Source organism: Neovison vison, chromosome 9 (genome assembly GCF_020171115.1).
Source record: "Neovison vison isolate M4711 chromosome 9, ASM_NN_V1, whole genome shotgun sequence".
NCBI lineage: Eukaryota > Metazoa > Chordata > Mammalia > Carnivora > Mustelidae > Neogale > Neogale vison.
In genome coordinates this window covers 6,055,551-6,079,054 of record NC_058099.1, presented here as the reverse complement: position 1 = coordinate 6,079,054, position 23,504 = coordinate 6,055,551, and the positions used below count along the sequence as shown (strand labels likewise).

Sequence of the window (23,504 nt, the reverse complement as noted above, 5' to 3'; positions counted from 1 at the left end):
CTTTGTGCGGGGCGGGTCTCTTTACGCCGTCGCGGCCGCCATCTTTGTGTCGGGCGGAGCCCTTTCCGGCTTCCGGGAGGTGAGCGCCGGAGGCCGCTGGGGGCGTTTTTTGTTTTTTGTTTTTCAAAGACTATTTTCCGGGAACGAATTTAGATATATAGAAAAATGAAGACTGTATAACTCTATACCTTCCCACGCAATCCCCCGTATTATTAACATGTTAGTGTGTTACATCTGTTAAAATTAATGAACCTATATTGATACAACGAAAGTTTGTTCATTTTTCCTTAGTTTTTACCTGATGTCCCATGTCTGATTTAGGTCCCGTCCAAGATACATTCTATTTCGTTCTCACGTCTCCTCAGGCTCCTCCTTGGCTAAGACTGTTTCTCACGCTCTCCTTGGTTTTGATGGCCTTGACAGTTTCGGGGAGGCTGGTCAAATCTTTGGTTGGCTTCCCCACTATCGGGATGTGATGTTCTTATGCTTAGACTGGGGATATGAGTGTTGGGGCGGAACATACTCTACACAGGCAGAGTGCTATCAGGACATATGAAGGATACATACCAGCAACGTGATTTATGACTGTTGCTGACCTTCCCCACCTGGATGAGGCAGTGTTCCTCCGATTTTGCCAGGGAAAGTTACTTGCCCTCACTCACCCATTCATTCATGGTTTTGAGGACTGCCCCGGTGTTGGGTTATGGACTAGACCCTGGGGATTAGAGGAAAAAAACAAACAAGACATCCATGATTCCTACCTTCACTGATCATGCATTCTAATAGCAGAAGGAATACAAAAATAAAAACTATCTCCATTTTACAGATGAGAAAACAGGCTCAGAGGAAAAGAGATTGGTCTGAGGGTATAGTAGGCGGTGAGCAGAGCTCAGCTCTGACTCTAAAGCCAAAGTCCTCTAACCACAACACCCACTCTAAAAATCAGCCCAGAGGTCAACCAACCTGCTCATCATCCTTTTTTTTTTTTTAACCAATTTATTTATTTTCAGAAAAACAGTATTCATTATTTTTTCACCACACCCAGTGCTCCATGCAAGCCGTGCCCTCTATAATACCCACCACCTGGTACCCCAACCTCCCCCCCCCCCCCCGCCACTTCAAACCCCTCAGATTGTTTTTCAGAGTCCATAGTCTCTCATGGTTCACCTCCCCTTCCAATTTACTGCTCATCCTTTCTTGCCTTGACCTGTGTTAAGTGCCTCAGGAAAATGACAGCCCAGGGGGCACCGCCCCCCACAGCCCACGGCTTGGATCCTGTCCACATCTCTTAAACTCAATGAGAAAAATCTCTCAGGAACCCGGTTCTGCATTTGAGCTGCCCATGCCCCAGGCTCCCAACACATTACCTAGTGTTGGTAGAAGGAGACACAGTTCAAACAGGAAGGTTGGATTTGTTTCATATTTAATACTTAAGTGCTGAAAATGATATAAATTTTTTCTTTCTTATTGAAAAGGAATAGGTAACTTTGTAAAAGTCAGAAAATGCCAGTGTCCCTTTGACCCCATCCTAGGTTTTTCTGCTGTCAGCTAGATCCAGCATAAACAGTGAAGGATGCATTTCTGAACTCCAGATATTGGAAAGTAGAAGACACGATTGCATATATAATAATGAACAGCACAATCTAAAGGGCTTTATCTCACTCTGAACACAGCCGTTTCCTCCTGACCCAGAGCCAATATTAAGAGAAAGTCAACATATTTACAAACGAGATTTAACAACGCTCACAAGAATAGAGTTTGCCCACAAATAGGGAAACTACACATTGTTTTGTTTCAAAAGGTTATAAATGCGGTGCCTGAAAAATCCAGCAGGTAAGCAGCAGGGCTAAGAGGGTCTGTTTTGGGAACAGTCTGCTAGCAAATGAGCAAACTTTTGTCCAGGAAGCCTTTTTGTCGGCGGGGGTGTGGTGTGGTGGGGGCGTGGGTAATGGAAGTGACGGCGCTATTTACATCCCATTCTGCATTTTTCCCTTTCAACACCCTTAGTACCGTCTGTTCATCTTCTTGAACTTCTCATAGTGATAGTCGTCAGTGGCCTTCTCATTAGCGGGCCGTTTGCGGTTAGGAGGGGATCCTGCAAAGGAAAAGAGGAAAAGCCATTGGCCATGCTGGAAACTGCTGAGAGGTTCTGCTTAGGCTGGGACCACGCCGCTCTCATTCCCCACAGGAGCCCCAGGTGCTACCACCGTGAACAGGAACAGAGTAGGACCTCAGTGAATACTTGTTACTGAGTGAATGAAAATAAACAGAGGTTGGGGGCACCTGGGTGGCTCAGTGGGTTGTCTCTGCCTTCGGCTCAGGTCATGATCCCAGAGTCCTGGGATCAAGCCCCGCATTGGGCTCTCTGCTCAGCAGGGACCCTGCTTCCCCTCCTCTCTCTCTGCCTACTTGTGATCTCTGTCAAATAAATAAACAAAATCTTTAAAAAAAAATGAAAAAAATAAATAAATAAATAGAGGTTGGAGTCAGGTGACCGTACGGTGGCCTAGGCTGACACAGCAACAGACGAGGTGACCAGTCGGAGGGTGTTTTCAACTGCAGTGAGAGTGTGACTGCACGAAGCCTGGTGCCCAATACTTTCAGATACAACGTCTTTCCCCCGCTCGGGGCCTGCTGCCATCACTGTCCAGAGAGCTTAAGTGACTTCCACACTGCTGCTCAGAAAGGAAAGGGACGTTGAGATTGGAACCCGAGTCTGGTGACGCCAAAGTCCTTGCTTACCGTGTGTGAATGACACAAAGCTCTAGGAACTGAAGACTACGCAACCGGGATGTTACAGAAAATAATTTCTCAAGAGGGAGGGAAGGGAAAACAGTCTGGATTTTTCAGAAGCCTCAGCAACTTCTGCATGTTACCAGCATCGTCCCGTTGTTGATAAAAAAGGCGACACACCCCGGTGCTGGCGAGCATGAGGGAAAGGGGCGCAGGTAGACGCTGCCAGCGGAGGAACAAATCGCCGTACGCCTGGAGGAGCGTTTGGCGACTTCGTGGCATGGAGCGAAGGACATGATACAGGCAAAACAGCCTTTAAATCAGGAAAAATGAGAAACAACCTAAGTGTCCAACCAGAGGGAACCGCAGTAAATCCACACAATAGAACATGAGGTGGCCACTGAACGGGCAACTATGTATTTACTGTCACGGAGAGACACGCAGGGCCCACTACCGAGTAAAACACTGTCAGATCCTATTAAATATGTATCTGCTGTATGTTTCTATATAAGTATTTTTTTTAAGTCTGGAAGGTTATCCATAAAAACGTCAATAGCACTCATCTTTGGGTGTTGTAACATTCAATGTATTTTGATTACTGAAGTCAATAATTTTTGATAACTGAAATTTCTAAGTCTCTATTATAATGTGATAGCCCAGTGAATCTTCAGAGCGACCCCAAATATTTGGTTTTATGATGGTCCCCATTGACAGGTGAGTAAATGGAGGCTTAGAAAAGGGAAGGCAATGGCCACGGTCCAGAGCATGGAGTAGAACCTGGCTGTCTTGGCCTCAAAGCCCACGTTCCACCCCTGCAGAGGCCACCCTGCCTCCACGGGCCCCGATGACCGCTCCAGGCAGCCCTGCAGCCCCTGCTGTACTCACGCTCGGGCTCTGGCTTCTCCGTGTCCCCCACTCTCAAGGGCCGGGCTTTGGGCTCTTCTTTGTTTCTCCTTATGGGGGCATTGAGCTCCTCGTGATAAACTGGATCAAAAAGAGCCCAGGGGACACTTAAGACAAAATACGGGAGCCAGGGAACCTCCCCAGTGGGGCAGGGCTACTTCCCCAGAGAAGCTTACATCGGTTGTGCTGCACGTAATTTACAGCCATGTTCGTGGGCACGAAAGATGTCTCGCTGTCTTTCTTCTTGTTCTGCTGCTCTGCCAGCAGACGGGCCTTGGCATCCTCCGTGGAAATGATGTTTTTTATTTTAGCACTGTGGGGAGAAGGGGGCCGTGCTGTGTATTAGACCTTCTCACCTCTGGTCCTCAGACAGAATTCACGGTCAGGCTGGAAGCCACCACTGTGTAAGGAGATCCGCTCCTAGAGCACCGTGTTCTACAGCTGACCTACCACTCTCCTACACACGTGTTCTCATGTGTTCTCACAGCTGCCGGCGATGCAGGACATACTGTCCTCTTCTGATCAAGAGGAAACTGAGCCTCAAAGAAGAAAAAAGAATTGTCTAGGGCTCAGAGCTAGTAAGGCCAGAAAAGAGGTGAGAACCCAGAAGTCTCCCCACTTCCTACTACACCCAAAGAGGATTCTGACCATCGCATTTCTTCCATGACGATCCCATGTTAGAACAGATGTTTTGCAAAAAATAAAAAGGAGGATCATGGGCTGGGTAAACCTTTAACATTGCTCCTGCTAGAATAAAAGAGAGGAAGATAAGGGTCTGATTAGAACAGCTTAAGGGCTGTGAACAGAGACTGAATAAAAATAAACACCTGTATACAAATATCCAGTCATTATGTTGTGTACCAGAAACCAATATAATGTTACATGTTAATTATGTCTCAATAAACAAAACATCTCACTTTTGCGTTCAGGAGACTTTCCCTTAAGTCTAATAACACTGACCAAATCTTTCAGAGACACTGTGGGCACACGTATCTCAGCTTGCCAGAGAAAATAGAGTTATTATTTGTGGCTTTCCAAGGAGACAGGCAAAGAACAGTCCCCTTCACTGGAAACCAGAGCGCTTTTCCGGGGGCTGGGGCAGGAGAGGGACCAGACCAGGGGTCTGAAACATACTCGATGCCAAGGTCCACCTCGGGGATGCCACTGAGCATCTGGTTGGAAAGCATCTCTTCGGTCTTCTTTGCTGAGGAAACGCGGATGTTTTCTGGAAGTTCGTAAAGACAGTCCTCTGCATTCTTCGGCTTGACTTTCTGCTCCTCGTGTTCCACAATCCCCTTCCTCTTCTTCAGCTCTGTCTCAATGTACTTCATCCTGAAACGAGAAAGTCACAGACCTCAGGGAGAGGCAGGAGATTCACAAAACTTGTCTTAAAAATTAGTCGTTCCTGGGGCGCCTGGGTGGCTTCGTCGGTTAAGCATCTGCCTTCAGCTCAAGTCATGATCTCAGGGTCCTGGGATCCAGCCCTGCATCGGGCTCCGCGCTGCCTTTGGATAATTCTAGAAATGTCATCTAAAACCAAACATCTTACACTCTAGTTGCAGCCAACTCCGAATCGCTAATACCCAGACTGATACCTACATGTCAGCATCCTCGTCCCTTCGGTTGGTTTCTGCAGAAAATGATGTTCCCAGGTGGAGATCTTCCTCCTCACTGATCCTAAGGGGAGAAGCAATGAAGCGGAGTCTTAAAGTTACAACTCAGTGAGGCTGCAATCGATATTATACAAATAAAACACATACAGAAGGTATGTCCCGCTTCTGGTTGGGAAAAAATATATATGTGATACGGAAATAGAAGAAATAGAAGCAAGCAAACTTGTCCTCTGGAGATTTCTCTGGGGAATGAGTAGATACTTTTATTTCTTGCTTTTCTATTATTTTTAGAATTGCATTTTTGCATTTCTTAAGAAAGAAAAACATTAAAAAAAAAAACAAAAAACTTCCACATAGGTTTGAAACACACTAAACAATTCACCTTTATGAAAGGAGAATGGCCACAGCGCACTAAACTAACTTTTCAAGCGTTTTTGCTTTTGGGGTGCTTGGGTGGCTCAGTCGATTGAACATCTTTTTCCTTTTTTTAAAAATTTATTTGAGAGAGAGAGAGAGCAGGGGGAGGGGCAAAAGGAGAGGCAGACTCCCCGCTGAGCAGGGATCCTGATGCGGGACTGGATGCCAGGACCCTGGGATTATTACCTGAGCCGAAGGCAGCCGCTTCACTGATGCAGCCACCCAGGCACCGTGAGCATCTGACTCTTGATTCCAGCTCAGGTCATGATCTCAGGGTCGCGGGTTCCAGTCCCACACTGGGCTCCACGCTTAGCAGAGAATCCACTTGAGATCCTCTCTCTCCCTCTCCCTTCCCCCTCCCCCCAGCGTGTGCATGGGCGTACACTTTCTCTCTCAAATGAAAAAATAAAACTTAAAAAAAGAGTTTTGCTTTCACTTGGTTTTAAACTACCTACTTTTTATAAAGCACCAAGGATACTTCAGGATGTCCCACTAAAGCTGCTGTTACGGCCCCACTCTCTGGGGTCACAGAGACCCAGACAGAGGCTACAGGTCGTGTGTGTCTGCATGAGGTCTACACTTACTTATCTTTGCCTCTTTCCTTCAGTTTCTTCATGTCCACCATACCGCCTGTCTTCATCTGAAAGGGATCATCCTGCAGAAAGTCGGATGCGCACAAAACACAGCTGAGAGGAAGCATCTATATTATTGGCAATGGACTTTTTTTTGTTGTTGTTTTAACACAGTCACCCACTGGAGAGCAGCGACAGCTCCCCATTACCCAGGGAGGCCCCACAACTCACCACTAGGGTGGTCTCTTCTTGTACCTTTTCTCCCACCAGCAGGGCCACCGCACTGAGCAAAAACAAAAAGAAAGAGTGACAGAGAGGAAGAGTGAGTGAGTGAGAGATAGAGATAGAAATCGCATAACTGAGATATGAGGAAATACACTTAGAAAGTTTGTATGTGGCAACGTTAGAGCAAAGGCAAGATCTAAGGAGTGGGCACCAAAGACAACTGGAAAAGCCTACAAGCATAAAACAGAGTTCAGCAAGCACTTTAGATGCTGGATGGGGGGGTGTGTGTGCAGTGAAGTTGTATACTCTCCTTCAAGGCCAGTGATACTATTTGGGCTTGGCAATCTCATTAAGATTTTGCCTTTGAGGGGTGCCTGGGTGGCTCAGTGGGTTAAAGCCTCTGCCTCCGGCTCAGGTCCTGATCTTAGGATCCTGGGATCGAGCCCCACATCGGGCTCTCTGCTCAGCAGGGAGCCTGCTTCCTCCTCTCTCTCTGCCTGCTTCTCTGCCTACTTGCCTACTACTGTCTGTCAAATAAATAAATAAAATCTTTAAAAAAAAAAAAAAGATTTTGCCTTTGGGAAACACAAAGCTAAAGGCGAATGTAGAAAAAAGTACCTATTGCACTCAATAGGTACAATGACCTAATGTCCCCTACAAATGACCCCTGAGTAGGAGATTAGTTGGCAAACTACGGCACATGTATGTGGTGGGCTAATACGCAGCCACTAAAAAGGATTTGGGAAAAATAAACCACCTAATGCCCAAAATGTGAAAGTGAGTTGAAAAACAGCATAGAAGAAAAGTACTCACAACCTTTACAAGAGAAAGAAAACAGATCAGCCAGAACATTAAGTGTTAACACTGGTTGCCTGTGGATGGGAGAATTATGGGTGCTGCTTATTTTCTTGATTACACTTTTCTAAATTTTCCAAACTCTTAACAACCAACGGGCATTTCACAATCGGGGGCAATAAAAATAGGAGTTAATCACTCGTTTCTGCTCCTCTGGGGTAAAACTCAACACCACACAGCTCAGGCCATCTCCTGGTTAAACCTCTTTAAGCAACGGTGGAATAAAGAAAAAATAAAATAAAATAAGGAGGGGTGGACTCCTTTGAGGGCAGTGGAAGGTGTACAGAGTGTTAAGAGAAGGAGGTACGCCTGAGGGAGTTGTGATGGCGACCGAGGCGGGGGCGGGTCTCTGTCATCTCCACCTCCTCCCGGTCCCCCGGCGCGATACCCACCTCACCCCGTTGGGCCTCTTCCTCAAGTTCTGCACCTCGCGGGTCTCTTCTAGTTTTAATCTGAAAAAAGGCAACGCACAGACTGAGAGACCTTCCATGGAACTCAGACTCAAAAGGCAGCCTCTATTGGCACCCCTGCCCAGACGCTAAGCCGCCAACACAATGGTCCGGAAGGCGACCCTGCGCTCAGGCCCACTGGGTGTCAGATGCACCGTGCACCGTGGGGACACCTCTCCCAACTGCGCGGCCTAGAGGCGGCGGCGTCATCCCCTAGGAGCCTCAGTTTTTGTCTGCAGAGAGGGACAACAATCTCGGCTCACAAAGAGGAGCCTAGCCGGTAATAAGTCCCACAGCAGGCTCTCTCTTCTGCCCCTTGGACGTCCCACCCCAAACGCACCGAACCTCCTCTGAGTCCTGCTCATCTTCCTCCGACTCTGAGTCTGCCCGACGCCGGCGGAAAGTCTTGCCGGTGACCGGCATGGTCGCCCCGGCCCAGCTGTCCCGCCGCCGAGCCCCCGTACCGTGGCCGCGATGGCTTCCGGCGCGCAGCAGTGAGGTCAGAGCGCACGCCGCCCGGCCCCGCCCCCAGCTCGCCCGGCTCCGCCCCCGGCCTGCACAGCCCCCCCCCCCGACCCCACCCACACCCGTGGCGTCCCCCTCTCCTGATTGGGCTGCCGGGGGGAGGAGGCGGGGCGCGGCCAGCAGGTCCCACGGCTCTGCGCCGTGCAGCTGTGAGCGCGCTTGACAGACAAGCGGTGGCGGCGCGGTTGCGACGGCAGGTGAGTTCCGGGCCGCCGCCGGCTGCTTCGGCGGGCCGGGCCTCTCCGAGCAGGGGCACCCTAGCCTGGCTCCGGGCCGGCTGGGGCTTGGCTCTGCCAGGTGCTCAGAACGCCGCTGCCAGGTGAGCGGAGCCCGGGACCCCCGGCCGCCGCCGCTCTCTCCCCTCCTCCGGCCGGCGCCCAGGGGTGTCCTCTGGGGCCCCACATGGAGCCCTGGGGGGGCTCGCTGCTTCCCCGGAACAGGGACCGCCATCTCTTTTATTTCTGCGGGGCCGGAACCAGCGTTGAAAGCACGAGTGTGGCGTCTCGGGGCGCTGACTTATTCCCCCAGGGTCTGGGCCCTGACGTGCATTTTTTTCTTAGGGATAAAAGATGACCACTTCTTAGCAGTGGTGAATTAACGTGCTGGCGCCGGCTGCCCTGCTAATGATGGCCTCCAGCCGCTTCGTCCCCGCTTCCCATGTTTTGAAGCCGCTCCGGAGGGTTTGAGGGGAGAGGGCCCTTCCTCGTGTGCTTGCCGGCCGCCTCCCCGGACCTTCGGGGGCCTTGTTGTCGTCCTTTGTCACGAGGACTGTCGCCCTGCCTTCCGCCCTTTCCACCTCCAGGATGCTGTGAGGATTAAGTTTATCTGAAAACAAACAGGCAGCAACGACCGCTTAGGAGAGAACTCAATGTGTCAGTGATGGTTTACAGGACTTTTAGGAACCTCTTACACAGTTTTCCTTTTCTCTGTGTAGGCCGGTCCTTTTCTTTGAAAGCACGGCCTCTCATTAAGCGCTACTATGTGGCAGGCACTGGGCTAAGCATTATCTCCTTGAACTCCCACCGCAAGCCTATGAAGTAGATCGAGTTATCGTTCATTCTGCAGATGAGGAGACTTTGGTTCACAGAGGCCATAGGAGCCTAAGGTTAAACAGCTGGAAGGTGGGGCAGGGGTCCGTGGCGGGTGCGCCTCTGCTACAGGTTGGGCAGGATACCTAGACAGGAGAAGCTCAGTAAATGTTTGCTGCAGCTGCGGGTATTACAGCTCATTGGCTGGGGGAAGGGGCTGACGGAGACTGTGTTGATTTCCTCTTCTGGAAGACCATGCAGATGCAGGGCAGCACTTTCTGGAATACCTTCCTTTTCTCTGGAACAGTCCCTCCTGAGATTGCTGTTCTGTCCCTTGGACTGAGACAATGAACTCAGGACTTCTTGGAACAGCTTTTTGGCTTTGGTCAAAAGCCATATATTCAAATCTCCAAGTCTTGCCTTCTGCAGTCTGGTTCAGCCAACCCCAGATGCACCTGGGAATCGCTGAACACCCTGTCCCTGCTGGCTGAAGGGGAGGCTCCCCGGGAATTGCTGCAGGAACCCAAGGGGTCCGTGTCTGCAGATGTCACCCTTCCAGAGGTGACTCTGATTTTGCCCACCCAGCAACCTTCCCACTAGGAGGTACTGGACAGCACCAGGGAGAGGGCCAGAAGGCCAAGGACATTTCTGGACCCTTCTTCTCCTCTGCCATCCCAGGGAAGAACGTCTGGTACAAATGAGCTGGGGGCCAGAGTGCCCAGTGCTCCTCACCCCTTGGGTTGTGGCTGGTCTCCTTGAGACCTGTTTAGCAAAAGCAGTGTTGGAAAAGTAGCAGCTGTGAATGGGTAGCCGGGCTAAGGGGCTGCAGACTTTCCAAGTCTCGCTGGGCCTTTTTTTTTGGGGGGGGGGTCGGGGGGTTAGATAAAACGGCTTCCCAGAGGGAGCCGCCGGGAAATGTGGGTTCTCTTCCATTCAGAGATGTGTCCTGCTGTAGTTTGGAGAGTTTGGTTGTTTAAGGAAATGTACGCATTTGGCTTGAATTTGGGTTGGTTTGCGAGCTCCTTCCTGGAGCCTGGCTTGTTTCGGGGCTCAGGGAACATTAATGTCTAAGTAGACTTGGGACAGAGCAAAGCAGTTGCAGTTTGCAGCGTGGCTTAGTTAAGTGTTCAGTAAAAGTTTGCTGGACTAATTTACTTACTCAGATATTCACTGAGCTTTTACTATATGGAGCAGGCACTGTTCTAGGTGCTTGAAGTATGCCAGGGAGCAAAAGAGATTAAAGATCCTTGATCTAGTGGACTTTCTTTCTTTCCTTTAAAAAAAATTTTTATTTATTTATTTGAGATTGAGAGAGAGAGAAAATGAGAGCATGAGTGGTGCGGTTGGGGAGAGCAGAGGGAGAGGGAGAAGCACACTCCCCGCCGCGCACGGGGCTCGATCCCTCCGCCCTGAGGTCATAACCTGAGCTGAAATCCAGAGTCTCGAGCTCAACGAACAGAGCCACCCAGGTGCCTCTGTTTCAGGTTCTAATAATATTAAGTATGTAAAGTGTATTAGAAGGTGATGAGTGGTATGGAAATAGAGCGAGGCAAGAGAATCATGAATGGGAGGGGGGGATTGATTGCAAATTTAAATTGGTGTATTCTCATTTGGGGTTAGATCGGTAACATTATAAAGCAGTGGACAGAGTTCTAGGTCCTGACCCTCAGTGCAGGCCCGCATTCTGCCACCTAACCTGGTGACTCTGGGTAGGAGCCTTCCCTTCTTGGAGTCTCTTTCCCCACCGGGTCCCTATTCTGTCATTTACTGGCTATGTGATCTTTGGTGTGAACCTGTCTGACCCTTTCCTGCTTTGCGGTTTTAGGGGTCTTAGTCTGAGTTTCCGCTTATACTTATGCGCTCCAGGGTTTGTGGCTTCTCAGTGACTGGGGCCAGTCACTGCTTGCAGCCTGCTAACCCCCAAGGACTGCCAGCCTGGGGTGGTCCCAACCCATGCCCTCTCCAATTAACTGACTCTTCCAGAGCCTGCAACAAATTGCAGTGCCAGGCTTCAGGGGTGTTATCGTAGACTTCAGGAGTTTAAGCTGAGCAGAAAAATGCTCTGAAGCATGACTCAGAAGTGGCTCTTGTGAAGGAGGCCAGAGGGAGCTGCCCTCCGAATGTGGGTGTTTGGTTTGGAGGAGTAGAGGTGATACCTACTCGGGGCTGCTGGGAAGACTGTGGCGCTGAGAGTTCAGAGCACTTTCTGGGTGGGCAGTCCCAAGTTCAAGTTCTGGGTCAGGGGCTCAGCAGGTGTGTGACCTCGAGCCAGTTACTCCACCTCTCTGAGTCTCAGCCTTTCCTCCTTTAGTGATGGAAGCGGAGATGGGTTTAGCTCCCAGTTGTTGCTGGCCCTCCAGGAGGGTGGTAAGGATTCAGTGAGGTCGGTTAGAACTGGAGATGTGGGAGAACGGAGGTGTGGGGCAAGCAAGACATGTCAGGGCAGGAGGAAGCTGAGGGTTCTGCTTGGGAGTCAGGAGGTCTTTGGATTCTTGGGGAATTAAGACGGGGTTGACAGGCGGGATGAATTTGGGCTTTAGGGGAAATGTTGTTGCTCGGAAGTAGGATGGAGAGAAGAGGGCAGGAGGGAGGGCAAGGGATCATGCTCTGAGAGCCAGAGGATTATGGAGGGGTGTGGGCAGGTGTGTGGGATGGCTGGTGTAATAAGTCATGGCAGGTCTCTGTGTTGGCAGGGGCTTGGCAGCATCCCGTCTCCCATCCTTAGGAACTGGCCTCTTAGCTGGGAGGAGTAGGTGGCCAGAACTGCCAGGAAAATGATGAGTAATGGGCATCCTAGGCCTGGTCTGAGCAGCTGATGCCAGGCCCAGATGGGCTGCCTGCCTGGGGGTACTTTCCCCCTTCCTTGCTGCAGGTCCCAGTGCCAGCCCTCCTGCGGCTGAACCCTCTCGGAAGCCTCGCCCGGGGCCTGCAGTGGGTGGGCTCTGGGCCAGACCTGCCAGGGCCTCCCTCCCCCAGCTTTCTCTGCCCCAGGAGAGGAGGCTGGCCTGGCCAGTCGGGAGGGGGAGATGACTTGCTGACTCCCAGCAGCACAGCGACTCCCAGAGGGCCTGTTCCTGGGAGCCAGCTCCCTCTGCAGCATAGGTTTCCTGCCCTTTCAGTCTTTATTAAGTGCCTGCTGTGTGCACTCCAACTATTTGCACAGAGGCAAGGGTGGGAAGCGCTGTGAAGGCAGATGCAGCCTGGCTCCTTCCTCGCTGTGTCGCCTCCTCGCTGTACCGTCTTGGGCAAATGGCTTCCTGTGTCTGGACCTCTGTTCTTCCTCCCTAAGATGAGAAACAGCTTTCCTGACGTGAAGAGTGTAGGAGAAGCCCTGGGCATATCACCTGGTCAGAGTCAGCACTGTCCTGGGCCCCAGAGCCCCGGCTGAGAAGCTGATGGAGGGCACCCTTGGGCGTATGACTCACATTCCTACCCGTCTCAGTACCCTGATCTATAAAACATGGCCAGTAACACAAATTATAGCCCAGAACGTTTCTGAGCGTCCTTGCTTTGCCCGGAAATGCAGACTCTGAGCCACCCTGGAAGTCCACATGATCAGAATGCTAAATCTCCTTATGCGTTGTCTCCCTGCGCCCTCCGGTAATACTGGTTGCCTTCTTTGTCCCCATTTCATGGATGCGGAAACTGAGGGGCAACTGATTTATCTAAAGACACACAGCTTGCGAGGGACCAGCAAGGGGCCGAACATAGGGCTCACTGTCTCATTTCCTTCCGGAATTAGGGTCAGGCCCAGAGCTAACGTATGTGAAGCAGTTGACCACCGGTAAGAGCAGGAGAAGGCGGCTGCCGCTTGTAATGATCCCATCCCTGGTGGCTACCTATAGCTACCCTGGGGTTGAAATGCAGGCCTCTGTGCCCCGTGAGGCCAGGCCCCAAACCTGGCTTGTGTTCCATTACCCCAAGTCAGGCCAGTTGGGTATCAAGATAAAACGAAGTGAAAGCTTGTAGGCAGCGGAGATAAGCAGAGTGCCAATCTCGTAGACCAGGCACTTCTGACATCTCAGGTCCTGCGTGCAGAAGAGTAAACACCCAAAGTTTACAGTGCTCCCGCTCAACTTTGCCCTTCCTACAAACTGATGTTTTTAAACATCAACTTTGGGGAAAAAAGTGTTAGTAAACCTCAAACTTACTATGTTGGGCATGCTTATACAACTGCTGGTAGGCAGATACATTTATGTAGTGGATCTAGAGGGAAACTGGTCAATGTGTATCCAGAGCCTCGACCACATACATTTTTTTTTTTAAGATTTTATTTATTTGCCGGAGATAGAGAGAGAGAGAGTACACACAAGCAGGCAGAGAGGCAGGCAGAGGCAATGAGAGAAGCAGGCTCCCCGCCGAGGAAGGAACCCGATGCAGGACTCGATCCCAAGACCCTGGGATCACGACCTGAGCCGAAGGCAGCGGCTTAACCCACAGAGCCCCCCAGGCGTCCTGGCGAGCACATACATTTTGACCTAGTAATTTTTCCTGGGTCAAAGATGTAGTCAAAGATTTATATTTCCGAATATTTCTCACTGCCTTATTGATAATGGCCACACACACACATAAACAGCCTAAGCGTCTGAGAGTAGGGAAGTGGCGAAGTAAGGTGTAGCTTACATTGTATGTGGGAGATTAACCATCAGACATGAAGTTGTTGCAAAGAAGTTTAGTGACAGGAGAAATGTACATGATATAAACAGAAAAACCTTGTGTGCAAACTCTGTTATATTCTGGTTTCATTTTGTAAGTTAGACCTTCCTACAGGGGAGCAGGACTTACTAACACAGTAGCCATCTTCTTCCCCTGCCCCAAAGATCATCACAGGTGACCATTATGCCATTTTGTGTTTGTCCATGTTCAGCTTCTACAGACGTGTGTATTAATTGTATTGAAACCACACAAAAAGCCTTTTTCTATTTACAGGGTTGGTGGAAGGAGATGAAAATTTTAACCCAGCACGGGATTTAGTGAGACAAAAGCAAAAGCCTTAAGAGCAGATCTTCAAGTGAGTGAGTCACATGCTGGAAGGTCAGCTGTCCAAGCCACTCAGCCGCAGAGGCACTTCCTCTCTCGGAGCTTCTGGGACGACTCACGACTCACGTGCTACCCCCTCTCTAATAGGGACCTCAGGTGTCCTATTCACACCCTGAGGGTCTGGGGACCCCCCAGGGGTAGAGTCATGCTCCTTCAGTGCCCTGGCAGGGATCTGGGGAAAAACCAGGGCCCAGGAGGGACACCTTAAGTACCAAAGAGGCCAGACATTCGTTCTTTTTATTTTGGAAACTTTAAAGATAAAAACCCGTAACCTATCAGGACATGTATTAACAAAAGCAACACCAGTTCATTGTTGAAATGCAAGCAAGCAACAGAGGGAACACAAATCACTTGATCCCATCCTCCCGGGAATGATGATAACATCGTTGTTGTAGGCACAAAGTGAGATTAGTTTACCAAAATGGAATTTTCCTGTGATAGTGTTTTATAGCTTTATGTACTTTTTTAAAAAAGATTTTATTTATTTATTTGACAGAGATCACAAGTAGGCAGAGAAGCAGGCAGAGAGAGAGGAGGAAGCAGGCTCCCTGCTGAGCAGAGAGCCCGATGCGCGGCTCGAGCCCAGGACCCCAAGATCATGACCTGAGCTGAAGGCAGAGGCTTTAACCCACTGAGCCACCCAGGCACCCTACAGCTTTGTGTACTGGAAGTCACTGTTCCAGTTGCCATTCTGGGTATTTGGGATAGAGCAGTGAACACAACGGAACGGGGCTTACATTCTTGAGAGGGAATAGACATTAGCCAGAAAAACCAGGTAAATGACCCACATGATTACAGACCATGCCAAATATGGACCAGGATGGACAGAGGGCCTTCCCTTAGAGAGAGGATGGTGGGGCCGGGTGGGTCTGCATTCAGCAGGGTGACCGACAGGTGCCTTTCCCAGTCAGGGGCAGTGAAGTGGAGAGAGGACAGTGACAGTGGATAGCATGGGAGGGCCCAAGGGGGACAAGTATCTTTCTTCATTATAGATTTCAATTCTTTGTCATTCCCTGCCCCTCCCTCCACTTTGTTTGTTTGTTTATTTAAGGTGGGATCCACACCCAGCATAGAGCCCAACAGGGAACTTGTACCTCAAGATTAAGACCTGAGCTGAGATCAAAAGTCGGATGGTTAACCAACTGAGCCACCTAGGTGCCCCCTACCCCCATTCCTTTCTTTTTGTTTTTTTAATTAACATATAATGTATTATTAGCCCCAGGAGTACAGGTCTGGGAATCATCAGGCTTACACATTCACAGCACTCACCATAGCACATACCCTCCCAATGTCCATAACCCAGCCACCCTGTTCCCCCCCCCCACACCAAACCTTAGTTTGTTGTTTCCTGGATTAAGAGTTTCTTATGGTTTGTTTCCCTCCTGATCCCATCTTGTTCCATTTTTTTAAATTTTTTTTTTAAAGATTTTATTTATTAATTTGACAGAGAGAAATCACAAGTAGACAGAGAGGCAGGCAGAGAGAGAGAGAGAGGGAAGCAGGCTCCCTGCCGAGCAGAGAGCCCGATGCGGGACTCGATCCCAGGACCCTGAGATCATGACCTGAGCCGAAGGCAGCGGCTTAACCCACTGAGCCACCCAGGCGCCCCATTTTTTTTTAATTTTAAAGATTTTATTTATTTATTTGACAAAGAGAGATCACAAGTAGACAGAGAGGCAGGCAGAGAGAGAGAGGGAAGCAGGCTCCGTGCTGAGCAGAGAGCCTGATGTGGGACTCGATCCCACGACCCTGAGATCATGACCCAAGCCGAAGGCAGCGGCTTAACCCACTGAGCCACCCAGGCGCCCCGATCTTGTCCCATTTTTTCCCTCCCTACCCCCACTCCTCTCATGCCTCATATCAGAGAGATCATGTGATAATTATCTTCCTCTGATTGACTTATTTCTCTCAGCCCCCTACCCCCACTTTAAAATTTCTTTTTAACAGTGTCATCTTCTCTTTCTCTCTCTCTGCAACTTCTGAAATTTTTATTTATTTTTGAAAATCTTATTTTGAAATTTCATTAAAATGCATATAAAATGAAGCACCTTAATCATCTTCGGTGTGGGGCTCGGGGGCACTAAGCACATTTACACTGTTGTGCAGGTGTCAGCCCCTCCATCTCCAGAACTTTCCCTTCTTCCCAAACTGAAACTTTATCCCCATTAACAAGTGACCCCTCCCTCTCCCTGGGAACCATCATTCTACTTTCTGTCTCTATGGATTGGATTACCTTAGGTAGCTCATAGAAGTGGAAACATATAGTATTTATCTTCTTTGTGTCTGGCTTATTTTTACCCAGTGTAATGTCCTCCAGGTTCATCTTTGTTGTAGCATGAGTCAGAATTTTCTTCCTTTTTTAAGGCTGAATAACATTCTGTTGTATGGATAGAGCACATTTTGTCTATTCATGTGTCTTTCGATGGACCCTCGGGGTGCTTCCTCCTTTGGTTCTTATGAATAGTGCTGCTGTGAACACAGGTGTAGGAATATTTATTCAAGTCCCTGCTTTCAATGCTTTGGGGTGTATTGTTTATTGTGGGGGACACCCGGGTGGCTCAGTTGAGTGTCCGGCTCTTGGTCTCAGCTCAGGTTTTGATCTCAGGGTTGTGTGTTCGAGCCCCACATGGTGTAGAGATTACTTTAAAATAAAATAAAATCTTTTAGGGGCACCTGGCTGGCTCTTTTGGTAGAATATGTGGGTCTTAATCTCAGGGTCATGAGTTCAAGCCTCACGTTGGGCATGGAGTCTACTTAAAAATAAGATAGAATCTTTAAAATAATAAAGGGCTTTTAGTTAACTCTGTTGAGCTATAATTTATATACAGTAAAAGGCATGCGCTTTAAGGAAGTAGTTCCTGAAATTGGAGAGGTACAGAGCCGTGGCTAAATCCCATCTCAGTCAAGATCTAGAACATTACAACACCACGGACCCTTCCCTCTGGGCGTCTTAACAGTATAGCCTCAGCCTCCTCCCCAGGCAACCACTGACCCAATTTCCAACACCTTCGGTTAGTTTTGTCTGTTTCAAAGAGAATCCTAGAATATGGACTCTTCTGTATCTGACTTCTTTGCTCAACTTAATGTGTCTGGAATTGACCCACGTTGCTGTGCATATCCAGGGTTCTTTTTGATTTCGAGTAGTGTCCCGTTAGATGAATATGATGTCCGTTAGCTTCAGTCTCCTGCAGTTGGACACTGGGAAGTCTTTGCAGTTTGGGCCTGTGCCGTCTAAAGCTGCTGCGAATGTTTGCGTACAAGTCTTGGTGTGGAGGCGTGTTTTCACGTCTCCTGGGCAAATAGCCAATGGTGGAATTGCAGGGTCATGGGATAAGTGTAAGCTTGACTTTGTAGGAAGCTGCCTGGCTCTTTTCCAGCTTTTGATACTATTTTACAGTCCTATCAATACAGGCAGATTCTTTCACATCCTCAGCAACACCTGGTGTTAAAGATTCTATTATTTCTGGATGTCCTCGGTGCTGTGAGGTGTTCTCTGCAGAGGACACTGAGCATGCTTTTGTGTGCCTGTTGGCCGTTCTTACCTGGTATAGTACCTGCTCTGTCCTTCTGTTTCACAAAACTGGGCAGTTTACTCTTCTCTGGATTGTAAGAGTTCTTCATATATCATGGATATTTGTTAGATACACGTACAGTGAACATTTTCTCCCAGACTGTAGCTTGCTTTTTCATTCCCCTAACAGCATCTTTTGAAGAGAAAAGTATTTAATTTTGAAAAAAGTTCAGTTTTTTCCATGCTTCCTCGTATAACGAACACCTTCCATGTCCTAAGACCTTTGCAGAGGCCAGAGTGGCAGAGCTTCTCAGAATGGATATCTTAATATTGAGTACGCCAATCCATGAACATGGTTTATCTCTCCTATATATTTAGATCTAATCTAATTTCATGGATAGGAAGATTCAATATATACATTTTTAGTGGTTGCAATGTACAACAGAGTCTGGTTGTGTCATTATTTGTCCAATGGCTATTGCTGTTTCCTTAGGTTCCCCCCATTATAAACAGCACATACCTTTGTCATTCTGTCTTTGCACATACTCTGATTACTTACCTAGAAAAAATCTGGAGCCCCGTTAAACCTCTGGACTCTTCTTTGCTATCTGCCTCATTTAAACTGGTGATTTGTGTGCAGTGAGGTGGGGAATGTCAGTGGTCTGGGCCTATTTTGGTGAGGCCCCAGCAGCGCACTGATTTAGAAGAGGAGGCAGCAAAACTCTGGCAGCAGGCCTGGGTTATTTTGCCGAGCCCTGGAGCTAAGAATTTTTCTTGAAGAAGAGTTTTAGTACATTGTACGAAAAAAAAAGAAAAAAAATACAAAGAATATGTGATCAAGATAGACACGGCGCACAAAGCCTAAATCATTTACTGCCTAATACTTTATAGACAAGGTTCGTCAAGCCCTGATTCAGAGCTTGGCTCTGTACCAGTCTGATCAAGGACCCACGCAAGGACTGACTAGCTGAGGGTTGACCTTGGCTCAGTCCTGGAGGTACTAAACTCCAGCTCTGTGTCTTCTATAAAACAGGGGCAGTGAGGGTACATGAAGGGTTGTTAGCCACAGGGCTCTTTTTTATTTTTCTTTCCCCTATCTCAAGTTGGAGGAACTTAAGTAGTCTGATTGCATGTGTGCATCCGGATGGACCCATCACTGTCATCCTTGTCCTGGACACCACTCGTGGTATTGGGCATCAGGCTCATAAGCCGGCTCTGCCATCCAGCTGGAGAGACGGGCCCCACACCAAAGACACTTCCTCCCCGCTCTCCCCAGTGTCCTCACCGTATTGTAGCTTGTCAGCCGGGTGTACTTGACCTTGTGGAAATGAAAAAAACTAATAAACAAACAAACAACACAAAACCTAAAAATCTGTCTTTGAGTGAAGCGGCTTGGAATTTAGAACCTTGAGCTCGTCATTGTCATGTGGCCATTTTAAATGTTAGCTTCTAACTGCCTCTCCCTCTTCATACTGCCCGCATCTGGGAGACTGTGGCCCGGCAGGGCAAGGGGGGCAGTGGCGACACTTGGATGGACTTAGTTGGGCCTCTCGCTTGGGGTTGCTCAAGACTTGGGGGTTGGGGGTTCTGAGCAGCACAGGATCCTCGGGAGGCACCAAGGATGATCTGAGGGTCCCAGGGGCATTTGTGGAAGCAGCTGAGCCTTCTGTCCAGAGGGTTAACGGGCAGTGGCAGCCAGAGGGAGCATTAGTTGGGGAGGCCCGTGGCCCTCTCTTACAGACCCTCGAAGGTCTCTGCTCTCAGGGATCACAGAGATGATGCCCAGCAGTGGCTAGTGAAGGGTCCAGCACCCCCAAAGAGGGGCGGGTCCTATTTGCCAGCTCTGCACAAGCCTTCTCGAGCTACCCTGGGACTGGTGTGTTTTCACTGTCCCTGTGAATGGACTGAGGAGCCTGTCCAGCCCGTGGATGCCTCAAATGTTCAAAAATTCACTTGCCCTCCTCCGGAGGAATTCGGGCCTATTTTCAGCCTCTGGTCAGCGCAAAGAGTGATTTTGAAATAACAGAGCTGCATGACGTCCATTGGTTTGTTCCCCACTCCAGGTTCCCTGCTGGAGGCCCACGCTCACCCCAGCAGGCGCGGCCCACCACTGCCGGCTGTCCACGGAGAATGCGGATGTCAGCTGCTTCCTGGGGGTGGCGCTCTACACAGAGGTAGGCCCGCAGCCTCCCTGTCTGGGGGAGGGGCGGGGGCCGGAAACCTGGACCCAGGAGGGAAGTCTTTTAGGTGAAATAAGGGAATTGTGGTTATGTCTTTTTTTCTTTTTTCAAGTCCTTATCTTCTAGAAGAACATGCTGAGATGAAATGATAGGGTATGTGGGCTCTGCTGCCGAAAGGAAGGGGGAGGTTGGGTGAAGCTAGGAGATGGTCCGTGGGAGTGAGCCGCGCAGTTCCGTCTGCTTCTGCGTGTGTTTGCACTTTCCCAAGGTGGAGAGAGAGACCACAGGCGGGGCCTCGCGGGTCCAACCAGCTTGGGCATTAGCCTTGGCTCCCGCACTCCTTTCTGTGAGACCCAAGAGAAGGAGGAACCTCTGTTTCCTAATCTATAAAATGGGGCTTAATCACAGCTGCCTGGGAGATGGCTGGGGCAGTTTGCAGTGAAGTAATGCCCGGAGACTACTTCGGGTGTTACCTGGAACCTTAGCAGCCGCCGGGAACAGCAGCTGTGGCTGGGGCCTTCTGGGAGAGCGGGGGTCCGCCTCCCTCGGCAGGACGCGCAGCCTCTGCTGTTGATCCAGCCACCTGGGCTCCGCGTCATCTCTGGTTGGTTTGGACTTTTTTGGCAACAGTTTGGAGCTAGAATCAATAGTCGGATTCCTGGGTGCGATTTCTGCCAAAATTTGGGTGGCTGAGGCAAATTCAGGTATTTCTTTTTTGACATTTTCTTTGGAAATAATTGTAACTCACAGGACATTGCCACAAATGTCACGCAGCTTCCCCCAGTGGTACCACATCTTTGGTGTATCTGCAGGATGGTGTCGCAGCCGGTAGAGCTGACGGCGGCACACCCCACAGAGCTTACTCACAATTTACCAGTTTTACACATGCCCATTTGTGAGTCCTTGAGCAACCCACTGGGGTCAATATTACCATCATGCCCAGTTCTCAGAGAAGGCCAGTGAGGCTCAGAGCAGTTAAGTAGCTTCCCCGAGTCACCACCTGATTTGTGGCAGAGCCAGGGCCCGAGACCAAAGTTGTGCACTGAGCCAGTAGCCCATGCTTCCCTCCCTCAGCGGCTGCTGTTAACCCAGTCTCCCTGCATTTTCTCATAGGTGAGCCCAGGCCAGAATGGGGGACTCCAGGGACCTTTGCCCTCACCTTGACTCCATAGGGGAGGTGACCAAGGAGGACTTGGTGTTCAAATCTAAGGTAAAGCATTAGACCTTCCAAGGCTGGCAGCCACTCCCAGGGGCCCTGCGTTCCTGAGATGCAGATGTTTCCAAAGGCAGTGGAAGAACTGGCTTCCCGACAATCTGTGCTTAGGCTTTTGTGTAAATGGAGGGCCTGGCGTCTGTTCGGGAGGCCTTCTGGGGGGAGGGGAGGGGGGGGGTGCATCCTAATGGCCATTAATTAGTACTTAGCTCACTCCATCTGGGAGCCGCTAATGCTCTGCGCATTAGAGGCTGGCGCAGGTGCCCAGAGCCTTCTCAGGGCAGGGCGTGGAGCATGCTTGAGAGCCCACGGAGATTTTGACTCATGTGACCCGAGGAGGGCCCTGGGGGAGCCCACAGTGAGAGATGGTGGGCCTCTCTGAGTGGGGAGGATGTGTCTTTGTCTGGAAAAATGTTTTGAATCTGTGTAATACTTTCCTGTGGTTCAAAATCAAACAACATGAAAATACCAACCTCAAGAAGTCCCCCCCCCCCATGCTCACCCTCCCCTTCCCCCCTTTAGGGCACCACTTATAGGAGTTTTTTCTGGACCTTTTCAGAGTTTCTTTATGCAAATATGCTTTTCATTTTCCTCTGCGTTCCCTAAAAGGTAGCATTACTGCAGACGCTGTTGTAACTTGCTCTGTTCACCAGACAGCCTGTCCCAGAGCTCTTTCAGCCCTGGTACCTCGACAGTTTTCTCGCTCTTGGCCCTGGCCTTGCCTGGTGTCTCGTATGGGCTGCAGGACTCAGCGTCTGTGGGTGGTGGCCTGGCTCTTAGATGTGGCCAATGTGATGCTGGGATGAGTGGCCCCGGGGGAGTGCTGCTGGGCGCGGGGCAGAGCGTGCGGAGGGCGCACTCCTGGGAGTGGGTCTGGGGTCAGATTCCCAGACTCGGGTCCGGCTCTTCTTTCCGGGCACCTGATGCTGGTCCCTCAGCCTCCCCGTTAGCAGCAGTCCTGGCTGGCCTTTGGCCTGAGCTTAGCCTGGGCCCGTGGGAGGGATCCGCGCTCTCAGTACCTGCGGCTTCTTCTGAAGTAGTTTCGCTTCTCTGTGGTCTGGAGGAGGGGCCGAGCGAGGCTGCGGTGCATCTGCCCTGACCCCGGGCTCTGCACGGAGGAATAAACGAGGCAGACGGACGGACGGGGGGAGTTTCCTCCAGAGGAGGCAGGAAGAGGGGCATCTCGCTCAAACTGGCGAGCAAGGAGGGCAGATCCGGGCTGGGGCACAGCAGCCTTTTGGAGGTGCATCTGTCTCGGGCCCGTGTTTCGGGGAGCATGCCGTCCACCCTGCCCTGAGCATCCCGGGCCCTACAAACGGAAACGATTGTTTTAGAGCACCAGAAGGGGGAGGGCTATGAACAGGTCAGGCGGGTTGTAGGAGATGCAGATGGCCGAGACTCCTCAGAGAAGATGCTTAACCTCACGAGCAGTCGGGGCGATTGCTGAGGGGGCGGGGTGAGAGCGTTTTCGTCTGCCAGAGAAGCCGCAGGCGGGTGGGCTCAGAGCTGACGGCGATGGAGGGAAGGAGACCACACGCGTGGTGGGGCTGGGTCGGCATTCCTGTCCCTTCGGGGAATTTGTCCAGCAGCGAGGTAAGTACCAGTCGCAGAGACACGAGTACAGCCGTGTTCCCAGAGCAGCACGCGCCAGAGGAGGAGCTGGCGGCGCTCTGCGTATTCATCAGGAGGGAACGGGGTCAGTTGCGCTGCGCCCACGGCGCGGGGCCCGTGTGACCATTGCGGGGGACGCGGTGTGATGTCCGTGTCCAGACTCGGGACAGTGACCACAAAAAGGTGGCAGAAGCGTGTGTTGGAGAAACATGTACAGTATGATCTGATCTTTCCTAAAGCCGCACCTTCCCCAAGAGTATGCATATGCTTTTGTATCAGTAGAAAATGTGGAGGGACCTGTTTCCGATTATTCTGGCACATAGATTTACTTTACGGTAATCCTCTACTTCAGACTGTGTGTAACATGTATGCATCGTCTGCACTGTTAAAACAAGCGTCCTGGGCACCCGGCCGGCTCAGTCGGGAGAGCACGTGACTCGGGACGGCAGAGCTGTGTTCGATCCCCACGTGGACTCAGAGCCTACTTAAAAGCCTGGGACACTTTTGTCATCCCAATGATTGAAAGCAAGAGGAAGCCCCAGACGAAGGAAGTGAATTGTGAAATCAGGAAAACACAAAAGAGATGGCAAATTCGGGAAGGTCCAGAGCTGCCGACACCTCCCCGGGCT

At 50.3% G+C, this 23,504-nt stretch overlaps 2 protein-coding genes across 6 annotated transcripts in view; one reads left to right on the top strand and one right to left on the bottom strand.

The window, feature by feature from the left end:
- Positions 1 to 1,406: 1,406 nt before the first annotated feature.
- On the bottom strand, positions 1,407 to 8,246 carry C9H9orf78 (chromosome 9 C9orf78 homolog). The gene is made up of 9 exons (XM_044264699.1): positions 8,108 to 8,246; positions 7,711 to 7,770; positions 6,470 to 6,521; positions 6,251 to 6,321; positions 5,236 to 5,313; positions 4,771 to 4,968; positions 3,813 to 3,949; positions 3,619 to 3,717; positions 1,407 to 2,095 (listed from the first exon to the last, which is right to left on the bottom strand). Exons 1-9 carry the CDS (start codon positions 8,188 to 8,190, stop codon positions 2,004 to 2,006), a joined length of 870 nt encoding a protein of 289 aa, XP_044120634.1. The 5' UTR covers positions 8,191 to 8,246; the 3' UTR covers positions 1,407 to 2,003.
- A 173-nt stretch (positions 8,247 to 8,419) lies between these two features.
- USP20 (ubiquitin specific peptidase 20) overlaps positions 8,420 to 23,504 on the top strand; it is a 39,858-nt gene continuing 24,773 nt past the window's right edge. For 3 of the 5 annotated variants that reach the window (XM_044264696.1, XM_044264694.1, XM_044264698.1), the window contains exons 1-4: positions 8,454 to 8,489; positions 14,250 to 14,331; positions 19,935 to 20,045; positions 21,165 to 21,261. In XM_044264696.1, coding sequence (XP_044120631.1) covers positions 21,181 to 21,261 — 81 coding nt within the window. In that variant the 5' untranslated portion in view covers positions 8,454 to 8,489; positions 14,250 to 14,331; positions 19,935 to 20,045; positions 21,165 to 21,180. Of the gene's footprint in view, positions 8,490 to 14,249; positions 14,332 to 14,363; positions 14,457 to 19,934; positions 20,046 to 21,164; positions 21,262 to 23,504 lie in introns of those variants that run through there. The other 2 variants (XM_044264695.1, XM_044264697.1) reach the window with 2 other exon arrangements.

Bases quoted from the DNA above. Each gene is read 5' to 3' on its own strand.
- C9H9orf78 (XM_044264699.1), bottom strand. From the start codon at position 8,190: ATGCCGGTCACCGGCAAGACTTTCCGCCGGCGTCGGGCAGACTCAGAG. The intron at 6,522-7,710 runs GTGGGTATCGCG...GTTTTTGCTCAG, and splicing joins AAGAGGCCCAACGGGGTGAG to TGCGGTGGCCCTGCTGGTGG. The intron at 3,718-3,812 runs GTAAGCTTCTCT...TTTTTGATCCAG, and splicing joins TTACGTGCAGCACAACCGAT to TTTATCACGAGGAGCTCAAT.